Below are 23597 nucleotides of genomic sequence, written 5' to 3' on the forward strand. Positions count from 1 at the left end.
CACGGTTGGCTACGTACGGTTCAGAAGAAGTTCAACGTACATACGTACATTCCCATCATCATCATCATCACCTGCAGTACCATCATCACACTCATTATCATTTTGACCACCAACAACCACACTGCCTTGCATGCATTAGCCTCAATAGTTATCATTATTAACACCATCGCTTCTGTGTAACCATGACTATCACGTCATCATTATTTGCAGTATCATTATCTGTATTATCACCATCATCATCACCATTTGAATCACTATCAACATTATTACCAGCAGCACCATCTGAATCGTCATCTGTACCGTGGCGACTTGTTTATGCCGGTAAAAAAGCACACGCGCGCACCAACACACATGCGCTCACACAAAGACAAAAGCCTGAACAGACTGATGGGGCAAGTGCTGTTAGCGAGCACCTATGAAGGCCGTTACGGCATACGAGGAAGTGCGTGCCCAACAATACGGCCGACCGCCTTTGTCTCCACAGTGGCGATGTTTACACACCACACTGGATACTCATTTGAGGCCGAGTCGACCTAGAGGAGGCCCAGGACCGGTTCAGATAATGGTCACTGGCATTGGCCGTAAGCAGGAATTCAACTCAGGTCGCCCGGTTCGCAGCGCAGCACGCTAACCGCTACGCTACAGCTACACTACACGCGCGTACAAACACGCGCACTCACTCACGCACGCGCACTCACACACGCGAATTGCGTAACGGCATGTGCACGTGCCCGCACACATGCAAAACAACAGCCTCGCCTACAGCCTTCAATAGGCTGGTGAGGACTAGTGTTGTTAGCGAGCAGGAGTGGGGGGTTGGCCAGGACTACACCCCCAGGACCACCTTTATCTCCGCCCCCCCCCCACCTCGTGCCGAATGTTTATACAGCGCCACACCGGGTGCTCGGCGAGGGCGCAGCGCCGGTTCAGATATTCGTCAAGGATGTTAGCCGTGGCCCGGTATCAAACTCGCGTCGGCGGGTTCATGGCCACCACCGTCGCGGCCGAATCGATTTAACTGGAAAGCACGAACGTACACACGCGTACGCGCCCACGCGTGCCCTTCCATCTCTCCGGTTCAAGGTTACGCTTCCAGGAGACACCTACCCCGACTGGCGGCAAGGGGGGGCCAGTGAGATCCCCATCTCTATCTGCTCGGGCTGTGCAAGATCCTTTTGTCAGGCTCCGCCAAGGGAAAAACCTATACGGACTGCCGCTCCCTCCCTCCCTCCCTCTCTCTCCTCCCCCACCCACCACCTCCTCTAACCCCCCCCCCTCTCTCTCCTCCAAACCTCACCCCCACACCCTCCCCGACAACGGCCACGCTAAATTGAAGCCTCAAGCAACAGGGTCTGAAATTGCATTCGGAGGAGGAGGAGGCGGGCGGGCGGGCGATGCTCGGTTGCCACATTGCTGAGACGTAACGCGGGCGACGTGGAGGTCTCGCTAAACGCCCATTTGCCTTCCGCAGGTTAATTTTTTTGTGTTTGTGTTTTTTTCGTTCTTCTCTTTCAGCGAATGGCTCCGAGCGATCCAATTAAACAAATTCTCTACACGGCTTAAATGTCTTCGGCGAGGTTTCCATTCCACCCCCCCCCCCCCCAATCTGTCGCCCGGTGACGATCGGCCACCCGAATAAATGTGTACACACGGCTAAAACAAAGACCCCCCCCCCTCCCCCCCACTACTCACCGTATAGCCTCGGACTGCTGGGGCATGTGCTGTGAGCGAGCGCCTACAAAGGCCGGCAAGGCAGCACACGAGGGGGTGGTGTGGTCACGGCACCACGCCCTCGGACGTCTTTGTCTCCCCACTGCTGATGTCTACACAGTGCGCTCGTTTTTAAGGTTGAGTCGACCTAAGGGAGGCTCAGGAACCGACTGGAATATTCGCCGAACGTTGTCGATCATGCGCAGGACTCGAAACTCGAGTCGCAGAGCTCATAGCGCAGTGAGCTAACCCGCTGCGCTACCGCTCCCGCCCGAACACACACACAACGATTATACACGCACCTACACGCAAAACAAAGATCCCCCGTAGAGTATTTACAAATTGTTGGGGCAAGTGCTGTTAATAACCAACACCATGTCCGGCCACCTTTCTCTCCCCAGTGGCGATGTTTACACACCACACCAGGTACTCATTTAAGGCTGAGTCGATCTAGCGGAGGCCCAGGACCAGTTTAGATAATCGTCACCAGTGTTGGCCGTGAGCGCGATTTGAACTCGAGTCGCCGGGTTCATAGCGCAGCGGATCGCTAACCGCTGCGCCACCGCTCCCGCCTGCCACACACACGCACACACAACTATACACCCACCCACACTACAAAACAACGAGATACACGCACGTACAGTTACACACAGACACATCAGCTGCCTCCCCCTCCCCACACCAATCACAAACTGGGCAACAACCTCTGCACGCAACCACGAGCCATGATCGCTTGCAGTCTTTCACGTCTTGTGTTAGACCTGACGCGGAAGACCTTCCGCTTCGATCTACCGCAAATGCATGCGGGGCTCAGCCGTCAACCGCACTAATACAAGCCATGGCAGCGGCAAATGAAACTATTAAAATAAATAATAGAGTACGACGTTTCGATTGCAAACACAAGCAACCGTCATCGGGTGTGAATGTAAGCTCGGAGAGACACATAAACAGAGAGCGAGAGACAAACACAGACACGGAGAGAGACACATACACAGAGACACAGAGAGACACACAGAGAGAGACACACAGAGAGAGAGAGAGAGAGACACATACACGGAGAGAGACACATACATAGAGAGAGAGAGACAGAAAGAGAGAGACACAGAGAGAGAGAGAGACACACGCAGAGAAAGTGTGTGTGCTGTTTGCCTTTTGGCGTCCTCTGGTCTAACACCGTTTTGAGACTAGGCTCAAAAGAAAGCTGTCTCTGGCGTGGACCAATCAGTTTCAAAGACAGTGCATTTACTATCAGAGTATGTTTTTTGTTTGCATTCTGACCACAAGCATTGTGGTTTAATGCAGACGACTCCTTGTAAAAGGTTTCAGTTTGGTGTTTTAACATCTTAACACCTGTTTTGTTGCCAGAAAAAAGGGGAAAACCTATTCTCATAAACGATGATTATTTTACCAGGCAAGGCCCACTGAGCTGTATATCTCATTTTCAAAAGTGACCTGGCCAAAAATGAGTGCTTATCACCACCTGGAAATTTATAGCAGCCAAATACTCGAAACGCGTGATGTTTATTCTAAAATGTGGATGGGAAAACATGGGAGGACCCGGAGAAAAAATCCACGCGACCACGGGGAGAGAGACACGCAAACTCCAAATATACAAGCATCAGGGTTGGGATCGAACCCACGACCTCCTGCATACCAGGCGAGGTAGTTAACATCTCGCCACTACACCCTAAAGATGTCTCGCCACCATGACGCAAACGATTGCGCGTACATGCTGATGCACAAATGAAAATAAAAAAAATCTATCTGGCAGCGTGCAAAGATTGTGATCACCGCCCAGAAGAGAACCAAGGACCACGTACAGACCCCTTGCCCGATACACACACACAAAGGAGCCATCATCCGAGAGATACTACACTCCGCAACTCCTGACGCAATCTGGCTCAACCACTCCCGATGTAAAATTGCAGTTGTTGCTTTACATCAATGTCAGCCACTGGACGCTCGCTCCGCTAGACCCGACCTCGATCTAACACAGGCCTCCGCTACGGTGCAACGCGTGCCGATTCACAGAGTACCGGGCGCCACGCTGGCTAGGAGACGTTGACTACCTCGCCTGGTACACAGGAGGTCGTCGATTCGATCCCGACCCTGACGCCTGCTGTATATGTGGAGTTTGCGTGTCTCTCTCTCTTATCATCACCACGGTGGCTATGAGATGTCAACTACCTCGCCTGGTATACAGGAGGTCGTGGGTTCGATCCCGACCCTGACGCCTGCTGTATATGTGGAGTTTGCGTGTCTCTCTCTCTCCCCGCGGTCGAGTGGATTTTTCTCCGATCCTCCGGTTTTTCCTTCCACATTTAGAATCAACGTGCATTTCGAGCATTTGGCCGCTATACATTCCCACGTGCTAAGCCACTTCCGTTGAGCTATCATTTGTGGCCAGGTCGCTTCTGAAAAAGAGCTGCATTGCTCAGTGGAGCCTTACCTGCTTAAAAAAAAAATTTGTTTAGTTTAGTTTGACTGGTGGCGTATGGTGGAGCGGTGTGGTGGGAGTGGTGTGGTGGTACTAGCGTGGTGGGAGCGGCGAGGTGGGACGGCGTGGTGGCACCAGGGTGGTGGGAGTGGCGTGGTGGGAGTGGCGTGGTGGCACCGGCGTGGTGGCACCGGCGTGGTGGGAGCGGCGTGGTGGGAGCGGCGAGGTGGGACGGTGTGGTGGCACCAGGGTGGTGGGAGTGGGGTGGTGGGAGTGGCGTGGTGGGAGTGGCGTGGTGGGAGCGCCGTGGTGGGAGCGGCATGGTGGGAGCAGTTTGGTGGGACCGGCGTGGTAGGAGCGGCGTGGTAGGAGTGGTGCAGTGGGACCGACGTGGTGGGACCGGCGTGGTGGGACTGGCGTAGTGGGATCGTGTGGTGGCACCAGCATGGTGGGACCGGCAGGATGCGACTGGCGTGGTGGGACCGGTGTCACCATCTTACCGTATCGGGCGCCGGCGCCCATCCCCAGCAGCTCCGACAGCGTTTGGCCTCCCGCGTCCTCATCCTCGTCATCGTCGTCCACGTTATTCTCATCGTCGTCGTCGTCCAGCTCGTCCCACGTGTCGTCCAGCTCCTCCCCGCCTGCTGCCAGTGACCACACGCACGGAGACTTTCAAACGACCGTGGTCCGTGCCGTCGTCACGCACGCCATCTTCGTCGTCGTCATCATCGTCATCTTCATCACTGGCATCACCATTGTCGTCATCATCGCCTGGATTACCACCAGCTGAATCATCATCATTATAACCTGGAACGTCATCATGTACATTGTCATAACCCAAATCATCATCATAACCTGCACCACCATCGTCATCATAATTACCACCAATACCAACACCCGCCATTCGTCACTAAGTGACGGTGATGTCACCACGGCACCTGTGCCATGTCAGGTGCACTTTGAGGCCACGTGAAGTGTCGAAGGCTCGCTGACAGGTCACGGGACAGACCCAAGTGCCATGGGTTGGCTGACTGAGATGACTGGTAGATACACCAGCTGGTACCCCCCCCACTGTGCCAACCAACCACACTACCACAAACATTATCATTATAATTATCACCAATTCAATAATTATTCTTTTCTGGACCATCATAACCTGCATCATTATCACCACCATGTGCAGCATCACCTGAATAATCATCATGGACTTCATCCACCACATTTACCAGATGCAATAATTGACCTTTATCTGCCGCATCACGCAGCATGTTACGAAGCACCGATTTACATCTATTGTACGCTAACAATACAAATGCATTAATTGTTGGCGTGAAGATAACTTGTGTTTCTACGTGTTGTACGTTTTGTGTGATTGGACTACGTGCCTCTTGCAGCCACTAGAGGTGTTATATTCCAAGTAGCTTGCAAACAAAATGTTTAAAATCAAATCACAACCCTGAATTGTAACAATGTATTGAATGATGAGGAACGAAAATTGTAATACTCATCATCATTATAGTCGCCTCTAGTCATCATCAATATCTTCACGATAATTAACTGCAACAGCAATACATTATCTAAATCACCTACAACATCCTCCTCATTATCATCATCGTGACGACCAACACCTTCACAATCAGAACCACAACTTACCGCCATCACCACCAATACCACCACCACAATCTCCCCCATCATCACCTCCATCAACATAATCACTATCATCATCATCATCAACAACCGCCATTCGTCACAGCACTTGTGCCAGGCAAGATGCGTGCTGAGGCCACGTGAAGTGTGGAAGGCTCACTGATGGCAGGAGGTCACGGGACAGACCCACGTGTTATGGGTTAACCAATAACACCATCACCACCACCAAAGACAAAGATCCCCCGTGTAGCCTTTAACAGACTGTTGGGGCAAGTGCTGTTGGCGAGTAGCACCTATGAAGGCTGGCACAGCACACGAGGGGGTGGGTGGCCAGAATCACGCCCGACCGCCTTTGTCTCCCCAGTGGCGATGTTTCCAGAACACAACGGGTACTCATTTGAGGCTGAGTCGACCCAGGGGAGGCCCAGAAGCCGAATCAGATAATCGTCACTGGTGTTGGCCGTGAGCGGGAATCGAACTTGCGTCAATGGGTTCGTAGGGCAGCGCGTACAACTACGCTACCGCTCCCCACATCACAACCACCACCACAATCACCATCGCCACCAACTACATCGTCGTCACCACCACCCGCATCATCACCACCGTCGCCGACGTATCCACCACGACGCTCACACGCCACACAGCCGCGTCTCACAACTGCCAGCGCACGGCGACAAGAGCGTGGAGGCGTCACGGCTAAACCAAATAAATTAGCCACCACAAACTGCTTCTCCCTCCCACCTCCCCCCCACCATCCTCTATTTCGTAATCAGACCCGAGACATGACCTAAAACTAGCAACGGAACACTTTTATACGTGGATTACTTTTATTTCCAGGCCCTCCGGTTTTTCCCTCCACATTATTTAGAAACAAGTGTTTAGATTTATTTCGATTAAGCGGCTGCTATACATTGCCACACGATAAGCCACTTCGTTGAGCTATCATTGTGAGTCGCTTCTGAAAAATAAGCTTACATCTTAAACGAGGGCTTTGCCTGGTAAAATAAAATAGTTTAGCTTTATTTGTATATATTTTTTTCAGTCATTTGCTTACCTTGACAATACTTAGCAACTGCTATCGTGATTTAAAGCTTTCGTGACTGCAGGGATTCATATTCTTGCTTCTTTCGGTAAAGTCATGTAGAAGGGAAATAATAAAATAATATTAATATAAAACAATACAAATTCTCACGTCGTTTCGACTGCAACACAAGCAATCATCATCAGGTGTGAAATCTAGAGCAAGAAAATTTGAAAAAATAATTCTTGATGATGATTGCTTATGTTGCAGTCAAAACGTCGTGAGAATTTTAATTTTATATGTATATTATTTTATTATTTCCCTTCTACGTGACTTTACCGAAAAAACCAAGAATATAACTGCTATGTGTTTTTGCAATGTTTGTTGTTGTAACATTCTGACCCCGTGCCCCAACTGTAAATATGTGAGAGAGCAAAAAAGAGATTTATAGCTCAATCAGATTCCTCCTGTATAAATTACATCCTGATATTTTTTTTTTTATTCGTAAAATTCTCCTCCTGCAGGAAACCCGCGAGGTGGGGGGGGGAGCGACAAGTGCGGCGGAGAGGACGACGCAACGGCGAGTCTCCCGAAGTCGTGATCTCGGCGGGGGGGGGGGGTGAGGGATAAGGGCGGTGGTGGGCCGGTCGCACGGTGGCGGGGGTGCTGATTGATGAGCCCTGACAGGGCACGGGCTCCCCCCTCCTCTTGCCCCGTTGCTCAGTCACGGCTCTAACGTGCCTGTCGCTCGGCTCGCCCGTCCAATCACCCGCTCATTAGGGCAGATTAATCCTCGTCACGCGGGCGGCCGTTACGTCACCGGCGCCGATAGTCGTCCGAAAGCGAGGACGCTCATTAATACCATGCAGTCGTCGTCGCAGTCATCGTCAACCACCGCACCATCGCCGTGGCGGACGTCCCCTCCACTGGCCACCGGCTCCGTCGTTATTCTCGCACGCCGGACATCGTCCCCTTCCGTCCCCGTGTCCTGCCCAAGCCCGCTCGCTCGCTCGTCTTAGCAGCCAACGTGATGTCCGCAACCTGTGCGTGTTCTCTAACCCCAGTGTGCGAACATCTCGCCGCGGTGGCGAGATGATAACTACCTCGCCTGGTACACAGGAGTTCGTGGGTTCGATCCCGACCCTCACGACGCCTGCTGTATATTTGGAGTTTGCGTATCTCTCATCGTCAGCATCATCACAGTGGCTAGGAGATGTTAACTACCTCGCCCGGTATACAGGAGGTTATAGGATCGATCCCAACCCTGACGCCTGCTGTGTATTTGGAGTTTGCGCCTTTCTCCCCGTGGTCGTGTAGATTTTTCTCCGGGTCCTCCGGTTTTTCCGTCCACATTTAGAATCATGCGTTTCGAGTATTTGGCTGCTATAACTTTCCGCATGATAAGCATTGGGGCTATGATTTGTGATAGCTTCTGAAAAAGAGCAATGTAGCTCAGTGGGGCCTCATCTAATAAAATAAAATAGTGTTCCCTCTTTCCGTCTCCCCGCGCAATTGCAAGCAACGTCGTGAAACCGCCGTCCATGCACAGAATTAAGTCTTAAAGATGTAAAATGATAAGAGCTTTTAATGAAGAAATACAATTATCTAATTCAAAACATAATAGAATTCAAAAATGTTTCATTTTAAAACTTCAAAACGGAGCATCGGGTGCTTGCGTGAATGCGTCGTTCGTGTGCAATCTTTTTGGCGACTTTCCTGGCCGAAGGCCGTAAAAGGATTATAATAATCAACTCAAGGTCCCAAGCTCTTTCCCCAAAACATTAAAAAATCATTTGTTTCACCCCCGGTGCACGTTTACCGCCCGCAAAACTTTTCTCTCTCTCCCTCTCCCTTCCTCTTCATCCTTTCCTTCCCCCAATTCACTTCTCACACTTTTCCATTTCGTAGGTAACAGCCAGGTGATCTCCTCTACGGCTCCCGTTCGTCGTGGTGCTCGTGGTTACCCCGGCCCTGCGCTTCACCAGGATACGTCGTCATCCTTGTTGAGAAGATATATATATAGTTCTAATTAAGGTTGTGGGTTTAGATCGCGTAAGTGTCAATCAGTAAGGGATTTGTCGCGTAAACAAAACGCCAATTGGTGACTACTTCAGCCCACCGGTGCGTTGGAGAGTAAATTCACGATATTTACAAATTTGAGTAGTACGACATTTCGCTGGTAAATACATCCAGGATCTTAATTGGCGTTTTGGTTACGTGACAACTCCCTTACTAATTGGCTGTGTCGGGTGGTGGAGGGTTACGACACAATATTTATACTTACGCGATCTAACCCAAAAACCTTGATTATGAATATTGGTCGCGAAATCCTACGTGTTAAACTGATATATATAGTTCTTTAAAGATGATTCCCGTTTATCGGTTTTCTCCGTCTGACGCCTTGCGAGGCTGCGATAAGGGGAGCAAAATGGGTGAAGTATGGGTTGTGTGCGGGACAGAGTCTGTTTGAAAATTATTCACAAAACGACGGAGTTAGACGGGATGCCGCTCGTTGCTCCCTTCATCTCTCTCGCGGGCCGGAGCCGTTTATCGGAAACGGGTCGAAGGAAACGGGAGTTTTTTTCCTTCTTTCTAACGCATCTAACGCACTGTGGATTTTAGGGCGATGTGGAATAACGATAACAATAAAAACGCAAGAAGAAAGACTGCACGGCGGAAGGGAGGATGCGGAGCGCAGAAGGCGCGTGCGTGCGCATACTCACACGCACAAGACAACACAGACAAAGATCCCCCGTATAGCCTTAACAGACTGTCGGGGCAAGTGATGTTAGCGAGCACCTACGGAAACCAGAACAGCATGAGGGGGTAGGTGGCCAGCACCACGCCTGGCCGCCTTTGTCTCCCGAGTGACGATGTTTTTACGCACAGCACTAGGTACTCAATTGAGGCTGAGTCTACCTAGGGGACGCCCAGGACCTGTTCAGATAATCATCACTGATGTTGTCCGTGAGCGGGAATAGAACTCGGGTCGCCGGGTTCGTAGCGCAGCGCTCTAGCCGCTGCGCTAACCGATCCCCACACACGTGCACACACACGCACCCCCCAGCTCGTGCGAGCTCATACGCACAAATACAAATCTTGCCGAAGATCCCCCCTGTGTGGCGTTTATAGGCTGTTTGGGGCAAGTGCTTTTAATGAGCAGCTATTAAGGACGGCACGGCGCACGAGGGGGCCGTGCGGAACGCATCATGCTCGACTGATAACCTCCTGTCGCCCCGGCGCCGAGGTGTTATAACGCCGCACCAAAAACGTAAGGACGAGTTGACGTAGGAGAGGTTCAGGGCTGGTTGAAATATCCCCCGCCACTTATTTATGAGCCGTGGCCAGGAATCGAACTCAGGTCCGTCGGGTTGATGGTGTCATACGCTAAACACTGCCCCACCGCTCCTCATACAACGACAAAGATTCGCCCACCATCACCCGTATAGCCTTTAAGCAATCTGTTGGGGCAAGTGCTGTTCGCTCGTAGAGCCTACGAAGGCCGGCACGACACACGAGGGGGTGGGTGGCCAGCAGCAGCCGCGGCCGGCGGCGCTCGTATATACACACAAGACACACACGCAGCACACACGTGTGCACGCGCACACACGATTGTTCACACGCGTGCAAAAAAAAGGCACGCGACGGCGTCTTTGAGTTATCAGCGCCGCACAGCCGCTCGCCCCCCCCCCCGCCCCCCGAGACCCAGGCTCCATCAAAGCCGCGGCCGCAGCATCATCCGCTAAGCCGCGCGTTAACCCCTTCCCTGCGAGATCTCCCTCCCCCAAAGCCGCCGCGGAGACGGGAGGTGCGAAAACTCCGGCATTCCGCGGCGTACCACAGGGGGAGCAGCCTGGCCGCGTCCGCCGGTCTTGCCCATCGTTTAAAAGATTACGATTGTAGCCGTGACATGCCGTGCGAGCCTGACGATTGGTACACGCGTCGGCACAGGATACGCGGGCACACACACACACACGTGTGTGCAACAGATCTCCATCTGAATTTGATGAGTGTTTTTTTGAGGGTGTACTATAAAACCCGTGTTGCGAATTTCTTCAATTTATGATAACGATAATGATGTTGTTGATAATGCACGTAAGGACGATGATGATGATCATGCAGGAAATGATGACAATGGTTATGATAACCCTGATGATGACATTGGTCATGATGATAATGATGATGACACTGGTCATGATGAATCTGAAAGCAATGATGATGAGGTTAGTAATAATAATGATGATCATTTAACCCTGGTTAACACCGCGGATTGTATGCACCACAACAATACTACACGCTGTCTGCTTCACTCACGGCGGACGTTCAAGATACCGTGACGTCATTCGCAAGAGAGGAGGCGGCCATCATGTGCAATTGTAGTGCCATCGCGGGATGTCACTGTGCAGTGCCGGCCCTAGAGGCACGGCGTGCGGTGTAACGACATCGCGGACACCACAATGGTGTGGGTGTAGTATCGGACCTCGCTCGCTCACACCTCTCACTCACCCCATAGGCATTAGCTCGTTCATTCGTCCACTTGGTTACTCACTCACTTGCTCACACACTCACACACTCACTCGGCCACCAATTCACCCACACACTCACCCAAACACCCGCTCACACACCCACACACCTGCTCACTCATCCAAACACACACTCACTAATTCCACTCATTCAGCCACTGACTTGGCCACCCACTCACCCACGCATTCGTTCACCCAGACATTCGCTCAGCCACTCACCCACCCACTTCACTTGTTCGCTCACTCACACAATCAATCTCGCTCGTTCGCGAGTGATGATAAATTCCTGCCGTCGATCGCGTGTCGCAACATCGGCGAAGCGGTGAGAGCGTGCATTACCGGCTGACGCCTGTCGCGAAGCATTGCTCTCCATGATGACCGACAGGTCGTTGATAATTAGCTTGTAAATCTTGACGAGCAGGGGGATCACCGTCCATCGCTCCGGCGCTGCACCACACACACGCGCACAAAGACAGAGGGTCACCGTACACTGTTGGGGAGAAATGGTGTGAGCGGTGAACAGCTAAGGCCAGCAGGGTGAATGAACAGGTGGCGTGGCTAACACCACACCCAGCTGCCTTTGTCTCACCAGGAACTAACTTTAAAGCCGAGTCAACCTCGGGGAAGCCCAGCACCGGTTCGGTTCGGAAAACCACTCGCCGTTGGTGTTAGCCATGCTTGTGAATCAAACTCGGGGCGCCGGGTTCGCAGCAGAAGTATAATGCTAACCAACGGTGCCGCGGCATTTGTGCCAAGTTAGGTGCACGTAAGCTTGGTGGTTGGCAGGAGGTTATGGACAGGCCCAAGAATTATGCTGTTGACGGATGTGCCAGGCTTGCTGGCAGATGACGAGACAGACCCAGTTGTTACAAGTTGACTGGCAGATGGCCCCACCTGTGCCCCCTACTTTGCCATACACGGCACACCACGAACACGCGCGCAGACGCACGTCACACACGCACGCACAAATAACACAACCAAACTCCGAACCCGGCTTGGAACCCCCCCCAACACTTTGGCTCATCAGCACGCCCGAGAGCCCGTCGCTTATTCCAAGGGCAAACGAAGACACATTTGTTAGCCTCTTTTTTTTGACACTGCATTTTCCATATTGATTTTTATATTTGAAAGTCATAAATAAAATCAATTTAACAATATATATGATAATTACATGGAGGGGGGGGCGGATATTTAGGGAAGAGAAATATCGTCCGTAAATGGCCACAATCGTGACCACTAGATCGGTCCTCCCATCATGCCTTGCACGTCACGTGACATCATCATCATATCTGCTTGGTTCTTTCGGTAAAGTCACGTAGAAGGGAAATAATAAAATAATAACAATAAAACATAATAAAATACAATTCTCACGACGTTTCGGCCACAACGCAAGCAGCCGTCCTCAGGTGAAGTACAGGTCTGTTGGAAAGACAGCGTCTGAATGAGCACCACCAAGCTCGGCAGCGTATATAGCTTAAATATACGCTGCCAAGCTTGATGGTGTTCATTCAGACGCTGTCTTTCCGACAGTCCTGTTAATCACCTGAGGACGGCTGCTTTCTGTTGTGGCCGAAACGTCGTGAGAATTGTATTTTATAATGTTTTATTTATTATTTTATTATTTCCCTTCTACGTAACTTTACCGAAAGAACCAAGAAGATGAATCCCTGCAGTCACGAAAGCTTTAAATCAAAATCATCATCATACTCCGTGTAAGCCGCACCGCACTCACAAACACGCTTACACCGACATCATCACTTCTAGCCACCACGGTGACCTTGCTATCACAGACACTTCTCCAGCTAAAATACTCTGAGAAAATCACCGTTAGCGTCTGCCATCCCGGGTGGTACCAGATGACACATTCATGGAGGAAACAGCTACTTATTTTAGAAACTAAAGACGAAACTAAAACAATTTTGATGTTTCCATGTAGGGCCCCCAACTGAGCTGCATAGATTTTTTTCAGAAGCGACCTGGCTATCACAAATGATAGCTCAACGAAGTGGCTTATCTTGTGGAAATGTATAGCAGCCAAATACTCTAAACGCATCAATCTATATTGTAGAGGGGAAAACCGGTGGACCCGGAGAAAAATCCACGCGACCACTGGGAGAGAGAGAGAGGGAGACACACAAACTCCAAATATACAACAGGTGTCAGGGTCGGGATCGAACGCACGACGTCCTGTATACGTCCAGGTGAGGTAGTTAACGTCTCTGAGCCACCGTGGCGCCCAGAGAGCCCGAACGGTGGCCGCCGTCATGCCTACTCTGGGCGGTCTTGCTGCGAGTCTGCACGGCGTTGGATGTCGAGAAGATCTGCTCTCCGCGCACCGTCAGGTCCTGCAGCCGCGTATCGTGTGTCGCCACGCCGTGCTGCAGCAAGCTTGCAGAGCGCCATTGCGCTGTCGGGGGGGGGGCCAGTGGGCGAAGGTGAGCGGCGAACGAGCGGGGGGACACGGGCGCGCACGACGACGCGTACACACCGATGTGGTAACACCGATGCTAACAATGACACCGAGCTTAACTTAACCTACTAACTCTGGTACACTCACATGGATGCGAACACAATGATGCAGACCCAATGACACTGAGCCTAACTTACTAACACTGGTACACACCGATGTGGTAACACCAGAGGTCGCAAACGGGTTTTGATTCCTTACCCGTAACCCGGCCGCACCAGGGTCGCAAATGGGTACCTGTACCCGTACCCTACTCTGAACGGGTACCCGTACCCGGCCGGGTACGGGTACCCGTTCCCTACCCGTACCCGTACCCTACCCGAAATGAGTGACAAACGGTTACTCACCAGTGACTCACGGCCTACCCGTACCCGGCCGCACCAGGGTCGCAAACGGGTACCTGTACCCGTACCCGGCCGAGTACGGGTAGCCGGGTATCGGGTAGGGTACGGGTATCGGGTACCCGGTTGTGACCTCTGGGTAACACCGACGCTAACAATGACACCGAGCCTAACTTAACCTACTAACTCTGGTACACTCACATGGATGTGAACACAATGATGCAGACCCATTGACACTGAGCCTAACTTACTAACGCTGGTACACACAGATGCTAACAAGATTGGTACACACTCATATGGACATGAACACAATGACTTAACAAAACGTACCAACCCTGCTACACACTCACACGGATGTGAACACAATTACACTGAACTTACTCACATGGATGCTAACACAATCACAATGACATTACAGATGTGCTGCTACTGGCACATCTGTAATGGTGTGCGTGGCCTGCCACTGCACCTGGCTGCCTTTGTCTCTCCAATGCTGATGTTTACAGGGGAGGCCCAGGACTGGTTGAAATATCCGTCACTGATGTTGGATGTGAGACAGAGTCGAACTGGGGTCGCCGGGTTGGGAGCGCAGCGCGCCAACCACCGCACGCCGGCGCTCCCCACCACCACAACTAACCAATGTACTAACACTGATACGCACTCACACCGACGCTAACTCAGTGACTCTTCCACGCTTAAACTCTCGTCACGGCGCACAAACACAATGACACAATGGCACACTGACACACTGTCTACGGGTCTCTGTGAGTATTTTCCAGGCCGCTGACAAACCGGCGTATGTGGCACGCGGCTAGACGTGGCCACGGCCACGGGGGAGTGAAGTCTACTGGACGTGGTGTGCCGGGCGCACCTGACTTTGCCCTCGTACTGGCCGTAGAAGAGGTGCTGGCGGCTGGTCCACTCGCTCATGACAAACTCGAGCGCGGGTTTCCCCGTGGGGCCCGGCAGGCTGGAGAGGAACTCGAGCAGCGCGTCCAACTGCGAGTGCACCAGGTGCGCAAACACCATGATGAGAGACTGCGGGGGGGGAAGGGCGGTGATGGAGAGAGGGGGGGGTCACGCAGACATATGACACCGTGAGCGAGCGGGTCGGTGATCGAGGGGCTGGTCGGCCGAGCGAGTGGTTCATCGTGTGAGTTGGCGATCGAGCAGGCGATTGGACAAGACAGTAAGTATTATATGATTATTATGAGTGGTCCTTGAAGTGAGTGGTCCATCGAACAGGTGCGTGATCAAGCAAACGAGTGGTCGAGCGAGTGGTCGAGCGAGTGGTCGAGCGAGTGGTCGAGCGAGTGGTCGAGCGAGTGGTCGAGCGAGTGGTCGAGCGAGTGGTCGAGCGAGTGGTCGAGCGAGTGGTCGAGCGAGTGGTCGAGCGAGTGGTCGAGCGAGTGAGTGGTCGAGCGAGTGAGTGGTCGAGCGAGTGAGTGGTCGAGCGAGTGAGTGGTCGAGCGAGTGAGTGGTCGAGCGAGTGAGTGGTCGAGCGAGTGAGTGGTCGAGCGAGTGAGTGGTCGAGCGAGTGAGTGGTCGAGCGAGTGAGTGGTCGAGCGAGCGAGTGGTCGATCGAGTGAGTGGTCGATCGAGCGAGTGGTCCTTCGAATGAATGGGTGATTGAGCAAGAAAGCGAGTGAGCGAACCATCCACTGGGCAAGTGGTCGTTCGAGCGAGCGATCGGACGATCGAACGGGCGACCCACCTGCATGACACTGAGCGTCTCAGCCTGCTGCATCTTGCTCAGCACAGCGCGCAGCATGAGGTCGAGGCTGTCGCCCAGCTGCGTGCCGAGGCGCCCCACCAGGGTGGACACGAGGCGCCCCACGAAGGTGGCGGTGAATTCGGAGGAGCGCGGGTCGAGCAGGCGCGTCACGGCCTGCAGCACGTACCACAGGCCCGAGCGGCCCGCGTCGTCGCGCCAGCCGCCCACCTGCTCCAGCGCCACGCTCACGTAGGCCCGCAGGCACTCGCCGCCGCTCTGCGACGGTGACAGGGAGGGGGACGGCGCACGGGGTCAGGGTCCCCGCAGGGTGACGGTTTCGCGGGACGGGTCGCGTGGCCGGCTCGCTCTTGCGGCTTCGCTGCGGGGTTTTGCATGCAAGACATCTGTGCAGGAGCCCCCGGGGAGTGCTCGCTCGCATCTGGCTCTACGGGCCAACGTAAAGGAACACGAAGCCAACGTGGGGGTGAAACAACCGGCTCGTTGCATGTGGAATGATAGTGCACGTTGGGTTGGGTGTTGCGGTCATAGGATGTAGTTGCGGTTGTGGGTTGTGATTGTGGTCGCGGTTGTTCGGGGGGGTGGGGGGGGGCAGCACCTGCATGACGGCGTTGTCCTCGGTGCGCAGGGTGCACTGTGCCACGGCCGGGAACGCCTGGCACATGAGCAGATCGGAGAGCGGCGGCTTGGTGTTGCGCACCACCCCGCTCAGGATGTCCAGCGCCACCTGGGCCCAAGCGACGCCGCGACGCGTGGAAACGCAATGAGAGACACCGGCGCGGAACTCGACGCAAAACAAACCGCACGGAACTCCACGCTACGAACTCACCGCCAGCGCAACCTGGGGTCGCGCGGCGCCACACGGGGAAGCTCAATGCGTACGACTGGGCGAGTGCGAATGCGCACGTGTGCGCGTGTGACAGAGTTATCGAGACAAGCGTAAGAATGAGCGTTTGGAGGTGTGTCTTTGACAACGAGTGCGTCGACTAACCCATAACACCTGGGTCTGTGCCACAAGAATTTTACACTTCACATGCCCTCAAAGTGCACCGATCCTGGCACAAGCGATGCCGCCGACCTGCTATCAGCACCACGCTCACGTAGGCCCGCAGGCAGTGAATGAAAGCCGCTACTGCGGTTGCTGTTTCTGCTGCACAGGCGTGCACAAAGGCTGCACAGGGGCATCTTAGGCTTCGTATGCGTGCGTGCGTGCATAAGTGTGTTTCGTACAGAGCATAGCCCTTGGGGAACTTTGTCAGGTGGCGCTTGCATGATGCTGACGAGCGTGGGGATGAGGCGCATCTGCAGCGGGGCCTGGCACGCCTCGATACGAGACAGCCCCTTGAACATGTCCTCTGCCAGCGACGCCACCACGGGGTCTACGGGGAAAACACCGCCGCCGCCATCACATTCCTCATCCACGCGTACCCACAAACACCATGATCCCCCGTGCAGCCTTTACCAGGCTGTTGGGGCAAGTGCCGTTAACGAGCACCTATGAAGGCCGGCACCGGCGCACGAGAGTGTGATATGGCCAGGATCACGTCCCGGCCTGCCTATGCCTCCCGATGGCTGATATGTATATACCCTATCAGATACTCATTTGAGGCTGAGTCGACTTAGGGGACGCCCTGAGCAGGAATCAAACTCGGGTCGCCGGGTTAGTAATAACCACTGCACTACGGCTCCCAACTCGTTCATTCACACTCTCCCACACACTATCATGCACTCCTATTGATCAAACGCACACATTCGTCCACTCTCAAAGACAAAGATCCAAATGTAGCCTTAATAGACTATTGGGACAAGTGCAGTTAGCGAGCACCTATTAAGGCTGGCACAGCACACGAGGGGGTGGGTGACCAGCACCGCCAATGTCTACCCATTGGCGATGTTCACACCGTCACCAGATAATCGTCACTGGTGTAGGCCGTAAGCGACAATGGAACTCGGGTAGCCGGGTTCGTAGCCCGGCGCACGCTAACCGCTACTACACCACCGCTCCCCGCTCTCTGCACACACGCACTCACCCTCTCCCACACGTCACGCACGCACGCACCATTGCTGTACTTGAGGAAGAGCGCGATGGTGAGCGGGCAGACCTTGGCCTCCACGCTGCTCGTGAAGTCGGCGTCGACGGAGCACACCACGCACAGCGTCTCCATCACCAGCGTGAGCACGTCCGACGTGAAGTGCGTCGCCAGCTGCACCAGCGCCTCCACCACCGCCGGCAGGAACGGGCGGAGCACCTGCACGCTGCCCGCCTGCTTCAGCTGGTCGCAGTAGCTGCAGCGGCAGCAGCAGCAGCGGGAAGTGGTGGCAGCAGGGAACGGGGCGAAAGGTTTTCCATGAGTAAGGAATTCTCACGGGGGGGGGGGTCTACAATCTATGGGGTCAAGACACGGCGCCGCGGTGGTGGCGCGCGTCCCTGCAGCGCAAGTCTCACCCCCAGACGGCGCGCACCGCCGAGATGCGCACGGAGGGCGGCTGAGCGTCGTGCAGGCCGCTCACGGTCGCCTGGAGGAAGCGCTGCACCAGCTCCGGTGTCATGAGGCTGGCGAAGCGCGACGCCGACCACAGCGCTCGGCCCAGCAGGAACGGGGAGGCTGCGGCGGTACCCGGGTGGTGGTGGTAGTTGAGGTGGTTGTGGTATAATGGTGAAGGTATGATAGCAGTGGTGAATATTAGTAATGATTGGAATCGTAAGAGGAGTTATAGTGATGGTGGAGATAGTGAGAACAGTCATTGTGGTGGTGGTGTTGGTAGGTCGGTGGCAGTACAGTGGTGGTGGCGGAGGTGGCGGTGCGTGGAGGGGGTGGGAGACAGACGCGCACAGAGGGACGTTACAGACAAACGTCGCCATCGCCGTTTAACAACGTTGCGCGCAGGGCCGGCACGTCTGTGACCGGAGACACGTTGACTCAATACAGACCTTGTTGGTCACCCCGTGCCCTTATAAATGTCAACGTTCATCCTACAAAGTCCCATCACAAGGGAGAAATACAAACAAATAGACAAAAACATGTTTTTTGCCCGTATTGAAACGGCTGCACGCCGTATGGATCTAAGCACTCAATTTCCCTGTATAAGAATACGGGTAAACATTATGGGTTAACAGGTATGCTAACTACACGTGTCAATCACATCCTCACACTAGCTCCACCCCTAATCCTGACTAGACGAGCCAATCGTATCCTCACACTAGCTATACCCCTAACCCTAACTACACTAGCGAATCACATCCTCACGTGAGGTCTACCCCTAACCCTAACTACATGAGCAAATCACATTCTCACACGAGGTCTACCCCTAACCCTAACTACACTAGCGAATCACATCCTCAAGTGAGGTCTACCCCTAACCCTAACTACATGAGCCAATCACATTCTCACACTAGCTATACTCCTAACCCTAACTACACTAGCGAATCACATCCTCACACGAGATCTACCCCTAACCCTAACTACACTAGCGAATCACATCCTCATATGAGGTCTACCCCTAACCCTAACTACACTAGCCAATCACATCCTCACACGAGGTCTACCCCTAACCCTAACTACACTAGCGATTCACATCCTCATATGAGGTCTACCCCTAACCCTAACTACATGAGCCAATCACACCCTCACACGAGGTCTACCCCTAACCCTAACTACATGAGCCAATCACATCCTCACACGAGGTCTACCCCTAACCCTAACTACACTAGCGAATCACATCCTCATATGAGGTCTACCCCTAACCCTAGCTACACTAGTCAATCACATCCTCACACGAGGTCTACCCCTAACCCTAACTACACTAGCGATTCACATCCTCATGAGGTCTACCCCTAACCCTAACTACATGAGCCAATCACACCCTCACACGAGGTCTACCCCTAACCCTAACTACATGAGCCAATCACATCCTCACACGAGGTCTACCCCTAACCCTAACTACACTAGCGAATCACATCCTCATATGAGGTCTACCGATAACCCTAGCTACACTAGTCAATCACATCCTCACACGAGGTCTACCCCTAACCCTAACTACATGAGCCAATCACACCCTTACACTGGGATCTCAAAAGTCCTGGCTAGGGGCCCCTACACGATAAGCCACTTCGTTGCTGTATATTTTGAGTGGTCTCATAGATTTTTCTCAGGGTCCTCTGGTTTTCCCTCCACATTTAGAATCAACAACAACGTGTTTAGAGCATTTGGCTGCTATAAATTTTTATGTGATGATAAGCTACTTCGATGGGCTGTCATTTGTGGCAAGGTTGCTTCTGAAAACGAGATGTATAAGCACAGCAGGCCCTACCTGCTAAAAAATGTGTTAATAGTTTAAAATAGTTTTAGTTTGTCATTTGTGCGTATCGACGCGTTCGCTGCCTGCAAGGTTAGCGGCACGGCTCGGGTTGTGCAGTGGAAAAACAACCCGGCGCCTCCCGTACCATGCAGGCCAGGCTGGGCCGGGCCACCTCGGTTGGCAGTAGGAGTGAAAGTGAAAAGAAACAAGAAAAAATTAACCCGTAAAAACTAAGTTTTTCACTATAAATCCTTTATATGCGTGGCGGCTAGAGTCCTCTCGTCCTCTGGCTTGAGATGGCTGCCACCTATGGGTCAGATGATTGCCTGCCACCATTAAGCAATTGGTAATTAAATATAATTTATTTTTTCCTAAAAAGTGTAAAATTTTGGGTAAAAAATTCACGAAAATAAATTGTCACGCACAACGAGTCTGTGTGCAAAATGTCAGCTCGATTGGATCACGGGAAGTGGGTTAAAAAACGACCGAAAGATTTGCACGGTCGTAAGCGCGCAAGCAAGCAAGCGAACTTAATATAAAGGATTTAAAAAAAGAGAGAGAAGTGCCACAGCCATCGACACCACCGGAGGGACGGCTCACCGGACGAGCTGAGGTCGGCGAGCACCACGTTGGTGAGGAAGCCGTCCATGTCGAACTGCACCTTGCCGCTGCGGACCGCGTCAATCACGGCGTCCTTCACGGAGCCCAGGGCCAGCATGCACGCCTCGTGCAGCTTCCACCTGCGCACACGACCACCCGCTCACGTCGCATCGCCTACAGCGCGTGTCCACCAGCACGTGTCCACCAACACAGGCGATCGCCGACAGCGCAACATCCACCAGGACATGTCCACCAGCACAGGTCGTCATCGCCTACAGCGCGTATCCACCAGCACGTGTCCACCAACACAGGCGATCGCCTACAGCGCAACATCCACCAGGACATGTCCACCAGCACAGGTCATCATCGCCTACAGTGTGTATCCACCAGCACGTGTCCACCAACACAGGCGATAGCCTACAGCGCAACATCCACCAGGACATGTCCACCAGCACAGGTCGTCATCGCCTACAGCGCGTATCCACCAGCACGTGTCCACCACCAGGACGTGTCCACCAACACAGTTCAGCATCCACAGCGTGACCGTCAGCACAGGTCATGCGCAGTGCATGTCCATCAGCACAAATCGCCAACTAGCATATCCACGTCTAGCAGGATTGTGACCACCAGGGCAAGTCACGTCCAGCACGTATCCACCGGCAGATATCCATCGGGACAAGTCATCTACGGCACGCGCGACATCCACAGCACCGAGAGAACGTGTCACCGAGAGAACGTCACGTCCACCGGAACGTTGCCAACGCACGTGTCTCCGCCAACACTTCAAGGGTGAAGGGGGGGGCAGGTGGCGGTGGTGGTGACTGATAGCGCGAGGGGGAAGAGGCATTCACGGCATGACATTAGGAGCTTGCAAGCGACAGATTTTCGCTGGCGATGAGACGGATTTTGGATCTGGCCGGCCAGCCAGGGGAGGGAGAACCACAAGGCGAGCGAGGGACAACAAAAGCCAAGCTGTGGGGGGTAAGGGGGGGGTGGTTCGGAGACGGCGGCGATCTGAAGGCAGGGCCACGCAATGCCGGCCTCGGCACTAAATAATCAAAACGAGCCACCCGACCGTGCACAATAGCGGCCGAGAGGCGAACGCATCCAGCCAATGACTTCACATTCTGCGTTTGTTACAGAACGTGAAAAAAAAAGTATATATTTATAAATACGTGTTTTATATATATATAGTTGGAATGAGCAAGTTGGGTCAGTGCAAAGCATGTCTCTTGTTCGAGAAATCCAGAGTGACAGGTCCAGTGACGGGTTGTCCGAGCAGGGCTGTCAGCTCGACTCGACAGTGTACACACTCACGCACGCACTCAATTGCTCACTCACACACACACACACGAGTAAAAGACAAAGATCCCCCGTAAAGAGTTAACAGACTTTTGGAGAAAGTGCTGTTCGTGAGCAGCGATGAAGGCCGGCACGACACACAAGGGGGTGGGTGGCCAGCACCACACCCGGCCGCCTTCGTCTCCCCAGTGGCGATGTTTACACGCCACACCAGGTACTTATTTGAGGCCGAGTCGACCTAGAGGAGGCCCGGGACCAGTTCAGATAATCGTCACTGGTGTTGGCCGTGAGCGGGAATCGAACTCGGGTCGCGGGGGTTCATAGCGCAGCGTGCTAACCGCGACACTATCGCTCCTCACACTGGCACACACACACACACACGCACTCAGAAAAGGCATGCACGCACACTCGCTCACTCACTTACCCACAAAGGCATGCACTCACACACTCGCGTCTTGGTACGCACACAGACACACATGCAAACGAACACTCTCAGATGCACATGTCCTCACCCCAGGCCACATACTAGTAGACGTACGTTCAAGCACGCCTACTCAGACTACGCGCACACACACTGGGTTCACACGCTCCACATTACCGCACAACCCCACAAACAATGACAAAATATTTCCAATATAGCCATTTTCAGGCTGATAGGGCAAGTGCCGTTAGCGAGCCCATGTGAAGGCCGGCACGGCACACAAGGGGGTGGTTGGGTTGGCCAGCACCACGCTCAACTGCTTTTGTATCCCGAATGGCGATTTTTACACTCCGCACAAGGTACTCATTTGAGGCTGAGTCGACCTAACGGAGATACAGAACCGCTTCAGATAATCCTCACTGGTGTTGGGCGTGAGTGGGAATCGAACTAGGGTCACCAGGTTCGTAGCGCAGCGCACACATACACACACGCGTGTGTGTGCGTGAGCAAGCAAAACTCCAAGCGCGTAGGCCACGTCTCAAGCGGTCAGACTCAACGGGGGTGACAGCGAGGAGGCGCCAGCGGCTCGCTCGTTCGCTCGCGGCCCACGACCCCCAGCGATCGGCGGCGCGAGTTCAGCAGCGTACCCATGAGCCCACGTGCGTGCGTCAACACAAATACCCCCGTATAGCCTTAACAGATTGCTGGGGCAAGTGCTGTTTTAACGAGTAGCACCTAAGCGGGAAACGAACGCGGGTCGACGGGTTCGTAGCGGGAGTTTTGATTGTAGTGTGCTGATCTTTCAAGGTGTATTGATAAATGTTGATACTGCTACTGATACTCCTGCTGTTATGGAGTGACTCATGCAGCTAGCTATGGCTGGAAAGATTGGTAGTACATGTTATTTATATCGTTTATTGTTCAAATTGAATCACAGTTCCTATGATCACTGTTACATTGTTTTTATAGTTTTATTTTGGTGATTTTGAAAACGTTTTGGTTTAGCCATGTTTGTTTGTTGTAGTACATAGTTAGCCTGATAACTTTAATCTAAATTGTCTCATGGTTGTTATTGTTTGACTTGCATCCCACTGGGA

The 23597-nt window shown here is 53.2% G+C and overlaps 1 protein-coding gene across 1 annotated transcript in view; it reads right to left on the bottom strand.

The window, feature by feature from the left end:
- Positions 1-23597, bottom strand: part of IPO9 (importin 9) — a 75977-nt gene that overhangs the window by 16894 nt on the left and 35486 nt on the right. The window contains 11 exon segments of the mRNA XM_061574256.1: positions 4648-4788; positions 11678-11785; positions 13611-13725; positions 13727-13745; positions 15018-15184; positions 15861-16136; positions 16477-16605; positions 17109-17257; positions 17938-18164; positions 18325-18484; positions 20778-20917. Of these exon segments, the coding sequence (XP_061430240.1) occupies positions 4648-4788; positions 11678-11785; positions 13611-13725; positions 13727-13745; positions 15018-15184; positions 15861-16136; positions 16477-16605; positions 17109-17257; positions 17938-18164; positions 18325-18484; positions 20778-20917 (1631 nt within the window).

This window comes from Lethenteron reissneri, chromosome 55 (genome assembly GCF_015708825.2).
Source record: "Lethenteron reissneri isolate LAM-NWPU_2019-01 chromosome 55, ASM1570882v1, whole genome shotgun sequence".
NCBI classification, from domain to species: Eukaryota; Metazoa; Chordata; class Hyperoartia; order Petromyzontiformes; family Petromyzontidae; genus Lethenteron; species Lethenteron reissneri.